This window comes from Cannabis sativa, chromosome 2 (genome assembly GCF_029168945.1).
Source record: "Cannabis sativa cultivar Pink pepper isolate KNU-18-1 chromosome 2, ASM2916894v1, whole genome shotgun sequence".
NCBI lineage: Eukaryota > Viridiplantae > Streptophyta > Magnoliopsida > Rosales > Cannabaceae > Cannabis > Cannabis sativa.
Window position 1 is genome coordinate 31,978,818 of NC_083602.1, and position 6,605 is coordinate 31,985,422.

General features: G+C 33.7%; 1 protein-coding gene and 1 pseudogene across 1 annotated transcript; both read right to left on the bottom strand.

The window, feature by feature from the left end:
* Nucleotides 1-3,039: 3,039 nt before the first annotated feature.
* LOC115720019 (G-type lectin S-receptor-like serine/threonine-protein kinase At4g27290) lies at nt 3,040-5,341 on the bottom strand (annotated as a pseudogene).
* A 188-nt stretch (nt 5,342-5,529) lies between these two features.
* On the bottom strand, nt 5,530-6,081 carry LOC133034256 (S-locus-specific glycoprotein S13-like). The gene has a single exon (XM_061109308.1). It carries the CDS (start codon nt 6,079-6,081, stop codon nt 5,530-5,532), a length of 552 nt encoding a protein of 183 aa, XP_060965291.1.
* Between the last annotated feature and the right edge of the window lie 524 nt (nt 6,082-6,605).

The following is a 6,605-nucleotide window of genomic DNA, read 5'->3' on the forward strand; positions in this document are numbered from 1 at the left end:
TTAAATTTCATATTCAAATCAGAAAATAAAATTCAAATTAAGAGTTGTTCATCCATGGTTGCTGCCTTTTTTTTTTTTTTACAATTTAAAAATAAAACTTCAAGTATTTAAAGGAAGGAAGAAAATAGAAGAAAGAGAATAGAAATTCAAACAAATGGAGCTTGTGTCATCCTCTTTATCTTTTTCAGGTAATTTCCTCTTTTAGGCTCTCTCTTTTTGGTACTTTCTTTTCTGCAATTACTTTTCTCCAAAAATGGTAGCTGAGCTCATGTGTAGAAGAATGGTGATTGTGCTTGGTTTTTGTTAGGTAAATAGGGAACAATACAATACCCTAAAAATAGAAGCCCAATTCATTTCCAATCTTGGCCCACTAGGTTTTGTCTCCTCCCTCCACAACAGTCAACTATCGTAACTTTGAGTGGCTGATACGTGTGTGCTGATGTAGACGAATGAAATTTGTTCTGCAACTTTTTTCCACGTCATTGCCCAGAATGTTGAATTCGTTGTTTTAACAATTTGGCCCAGTTTCAGCTTTTATGCCCACTTTGTCCTTGCATCCTTTTCTTTTCCCTAACAATTTAATTTTCCTTTCTCAACAGCAAACAAGTAACATTTAACTAAATAAACACAACTAAAATAACAATTTTTACAAGACTTAAAAGCTAGCTTACTAAATAGAAAATAAAGATAAAAACTAGATGAAGTTAAGCAACAAACACACTTTCATTACTCTTATCATGATAGTTTCAGTTTAAAAGCACTAAAAATAACTCTATACCATAGGGTTATCAACATGCATTTTTCAACATATATATTTGTGGGAGATTTTAGTAACTTGGGTTCTGCTACTACTGTCAGTCTCATCTGATGACCTGTTAGATGTTGCAAGTCTGTACAGTCAGCCCACAAGTTAATTATTTCAGTTTATTAGTAACTTGGGTACCCCTCTTATTGAGTTGCATATATAAGGCTTTGAGTACTTCTTTAGCTGACGATCTAAAGAGGAATTTAGATGATTATTACATTTGTAATGAGTGATGAGGATTGTTAAAGAAAATGTGTGTGTGTTTGATCACATCTCTCTCAAGTGAGTTGATTTGTAAGGTGCAAGACACACTTGTTAATGAGATTAAACTTTGTATTCTCCTATGTATTTCTTTATTGTTGAAGATTGAATAAAGCTTGGCCAAAGGGCAGTTCCTCCCGTGGATTAGTCACCACAAAAAGGGTGATGAACCTTGTTAAACTTTGTCTCTATTTCATTTAGTTGATTCCACATTTATTTCTAGTTTATGTCATTGTTTGATTCAGCCATTCACAGTTAGATCGAGATTTCAAGAATCAAGTTTTAGAGTTTCAAGAACTCATCAAGAATGGCTATAACCAGATAAAAGTAAACAAGTTTACAGGTCTGAATGTGGGCTATGGAGGATTAAGATGAAGACACTCCTTGTGCATCAAGGATTTGCGGATGCGATCATGGTGACTAGTTCTAAGGAAGATGTGAAGAAGGTTTTTCAAGAGATCGAGGTGAAAGCACATAGTGCTATTGTTTTGAGTTTAGGAGATGAAGTCCTTAGAGAAGTTGCTGATAAAGAATCTGCCCTGAAATTGTAGAACAAGAGTGGATCGATTTACATGAAAAAATCACTTTGACTAGGAATAACAAGGTTCGAGCCTAGTGTGATTCCCTACTCCTTGGGGAACAAAACATCATCATCATTTCTTTATTGATCACCAACAAATGGATTGCAAAGATATTACAAAGAAAGTTCTCTTAGGAACACAATCGAGTTACAAGACTTTAGGAGGAAAGCTTTTCTCAAGTGCTTAACTCTCTCTGTATTACAATAATGAACTGACTCACTTAGGGCTCGTTTGGAACGTCGTATTAGGTCGTATTAGGTCGTATTGTATTATATTAAATTGGATTATGTATCATATTTTTATATAATACTATGTTAAACTTTAATTTATACTAAAACATTATATATTTAAGTGTCCATAAAAGTTAATACCACATATAGTTTTACATAAAAATATTGCATAAAATACAATTCAATATAATACAATACAATACAATACGACCTAATACGGTGTTCCAAACGAGCCCTTAAAGAATAAAATAGAACCTTATATAGTAAACCGGCCAATGACAACATTAATGGTCTTGACATTCTGCAGTACCGAGCCAATGACAATTATCCATGTGGCAAACTGAATAAGACACTAGTTACTTGTAACCAATTAGCACAATATATGAATGCGTAACAAACCAGAACAAACTGAATAAGACCATATAGTTACTTGTAACCAATTACCACAACATATTAATGTGTAACAAACCAGAAGAGAAAGCTCTTACCTCCTAAACCAAATTTAATATCATCATCATCATCACATAAAATCACCAAGGCAGTGTTGTTTGCTTTGCCATTTATTTTTTATTTTATTTGTTCGGAGCATGTGGTAGACATTCACACATAATTGGTCAAAAAGATAAGCTTCCTTAATTTCTCTTTGTAGAGAAATTCATAGGCCAAATCTGCATTCCAGCCAGTCCTTGTAACATTAATCCAGAAGTTATTTCATCTCTAAAGAAAGTGCAGAACCAAATACATCAATGGTAAATTGATTAAAATATGTCATGATCATCTACACTTGATTGGTAGCTTTATGCATCAATTCGAAGATTTCTTGTGGAATTTTATGTGTACATAAAATGCCTTAACCTGGATTGTAATACACATTACTTATAAACTATTGCAACACTTCAAAGCAATATTAGTTAAATATTGACAAAAACAAAATTCTAGTAATGGCTTATTATAATCAAGAAAAGGTTCAACATTCACTTTTCTCCTCATAATTAGCACATTGTAGGAGAACCATTACTAAATTTTGACATAGATTCAAATACTACATATATACTAATAATTCCAATCATCATTGCAATTTCAAACCAAACAAAAAGAAATTGTCATGCTATAAATTCTCAAAATTCATGTGGGAAACTCCACCGATCTGTTGTGTGAATTCTCATCGCCCTTCGACAACAGTTATGCTTGTATTACAAGATGGGGGCTTAAGAGCGGAGGAATGAGCTCCTTCCCACAAATCTGTGTTAGTAAAATAGACTGGTGGTTTGGGTTGAGGTAACATTTTCTCGCCACTCAACATTAGAACAACGGAAGACATATTAGGCCTATCATTAGGATTTTGTTGCACACACAAGAGACCAATGTGGATGCAACACATTGCTTCTTCCATGTTGATGTATGAATCACTTAACAAGCAATTTTCAATAAGCTTAAATGCATTGCCTTATTTCATCAAAGTCCACGCCTAATAAACATTATAAAAATATAAATGAAAACGAGCTAAGAGCCAATGTAAAATTTAATAAAGTTTTTTCTATTTACACTTACTAATCCAGTGAGGTTTAGAATGTTATCTTCATCATAAAGGCCTCTACTTTTCTTTCCACTTACTATTTCTAGCACCAATGTGCCAAAACTAAACACATAAGATTTTATTGAGAAGAGGCCATTGGAAGCATATTCTGGTGCCATATAACCACTGCATTTGCATAGCACAGTGTATTAGTATGTAATATGTTTATGTTAAAGAAACTAAAAGATTTTTCAAGATGACTTACTAAGGTGGCGTTAATACTTTTTTAATCAGTTTTCTGTTTTTAAAAGTAGAAAAGCGAAAATATTTTTCAAAAACATGTTCTATAAAATTGTTTTTACTTTTCAATTTTATAATTAGAAATTAAAATTTTAAAAACAAAAAAAAATCACTTTCATTATTTTTTTAAACAGTTTTTTTTTTCGTAATTAATCTTTTGGATTAGAACCAGACTCGGACCAAATCTCCTCCCCACGGCCTTGGCGCTAAACCCGGCTTCTGATCCGAACCCGAATCTGACCTCGGACCTAGACCCGACTTAAATAAAATCAAAAAATAAAAATGAAAATGAACTTTACAGAACACACTTTTGTTTTCTGTTTTTAAAATTGAAAAACAAAAGTTGTTACTGAACACATTTTTGTTTTTCAAAAATAAATTTTTTAAAAACAAAAATTTTACTTTCATTTTGTGATTAAAAAATTGAAAAATAAAAGTGTTACCAAACGGCACCTAAGTTCCTACAACTTTGTTTGTGTTTCCTTCAATTTGGTCTCCACCAAAAGTTCTTGCCAAGCCGAAGTCTGAAATTTTGTGATTCATTTCTTCATCAAGTAACACATTACTAGCTTTGAGATCTCGATGTATAATTCTCAATCTTGAATCATGATGAAGATAGAGAAGCCCCTTAGCAATCCCACATACAATTTTGTAACGCTTAGGCCATTCTAATAGTATGCTTTGCCTTTCATCTGCAAATGTTGGCACTTACGTTTATTAGAACAATGTTGGCAACAACTTATATATTTATAGAACATCACATGTATTAAAAGAGGTGAAAAGAGTCTTGCCAAAAATGAAATAGTCGAGACTTTTGTTGGACATGTACTCATAAATCAGTAGTTCATTTCTCTATGAATGCAATAACCAAATATCTTCACAAGATTCCGGTGTTGAATCTTAGCAATTAGCTTTATTTCATTTTTGAACTCATTGACTCCTTGTCCAGAACACATTCATAGCCTTTTCACAGCAATCTCTTGACCTCCTTCCATAGTACCCTATTATGTGACAATGACAATAATTATTTACCATATTACGAAAGAAAAAAAAAAAAAGAGAATGATATGTTGAGTGAGAGAAGCTTACTTTGTATACAGGTCCAAAACCACCCTCTCCAAGCTTATTAGCCTTTGAAAAATTATTAGTGGCAAGACTAATTGTATGTAGGTCAAAAAATGGAAGCTCCAAGTCATCATCTTGGCTTTCGTTTCTCTCTGAAAAATTACTAGTGGTTGTAAGGATTAAAGCCCCAAAACAAATGCACACAAACATGTCAAGTTGAGTAATAATCTCAAATTACACTGAAATCTAATTACAAGAGCGCACTCCAAAAAAGTTAAAAAAAGACATAATGAAGTAAAAGGTAGAGAAGAGAATGTTACCAAAAATGCTTCTCCTCCTCCGAATGTAAAAGCCAATCAAAATGAACCCACCACTTAATCTGGTGATGATAGCTATAATTATGACTGCTCTCTCCACTTTCACCTTACGACGACTACCATCAGCTCTTGTTTCATTATGAATTTTTGGAGCTGTGAAACAAAAGAAGCAAACATTAGTCAAAACTTGAAGAAGGAAAAGGAAATCCATATAAAATGTACTAACAACACATGTGATGTGAACCTATTTCTGAATTTGGTATTCGAATATAAGTATGTTGTCCCCTAGAAAGAAGTTGTTGAATATCAAACAGATCTCCGAACCAGAGGGCGCACAATGCATTTGTATAGCTATAGGTATAAGCCATACAAGAGCAATTGGTCAAGCATTTACTCTCGCATTCGCTTTCATTATTAGTCTTATTCATCCAACTAGATTTAGTATTGGGCACTCTCAAGCGTAAATAATAATCAAATCCTTCTTTCTCTTCATCATGGCAGCTTGGAGGGCTGTATCTCTCACACCCTTCTCACCAAGACTTGAGTTCCAATTGTCTTCATTCTTTGGCTTAAAGCCTTTTAAGCATTGGCATATTGGCTCCTCTCTTTCTGTCACAACAATACATTGTGAATTAGGTCCGCAGAAGCCATACGAGTCACACTTGTCTCTATTTTCAGAAAAAGCCCAAATGCCCAAGTATTCAATACTTCCGCGAAGGTCCAGGACAATTGCTGGCATCATGGACTTATTTAGGAGGGTGTAAGTATAGTAAACTTCATCATCGTTGTACACAAATTCGTCAGAAAGAGAACTCTCGATGGAACTTGAAGTTAAGCCATCCAACAACCCTTGACGATACAATATTCGAGACCCATTACGGACAGCTAGTTGAGGATACGTATGGTGTTCTTCATCAACCTCAATCCCATAAGTGAAATCACCATAACATGGTCCAGATGATAGATGCCTATTGAGACCTGTCTTCAAGTCCCATCCCAATTTCATTCCTGGCAACAATGTATTAATAGGATAATCAAAGCTTTCCCATAAGTAATTTGTTGTAATCTCATCTTCCTCATCTCTCACAACCAGGTTACCATTATCCAACAGCTGAACCAATGGTGCCAGAGCTTGTTTGGATGAGTTTGTAGACCAAACATTATTATTCTCTCCAGAAAAAAGCACAATATTTCCTTTCTCGTTTATAGTCAACCATCCCGAAAAATCCTTGATTGGTTCACATACGTTTGCAGCCCAAACTGTTAGTGATAATACTTAGTTAGTTACTTAGTTTCATTTTCTGTTAGTTTGTTATTTGTACAGTTCTTGATTGTAACTAACTTATCCTTTCAGTTGTAACTAGCTAAGTCTATAAATACTTGTACATATTCAATTCAGAAGAGTAATGAGAATATAATTCATTCCTCAAATCTTTTGTTCAACATGGTATCAGAGCTTTTCTTTTCTCTCTGATTTTTTCTCTCAAATTCTTTGAAGCTTCTTTCTGCAACTTCAATGGCAACAACTAC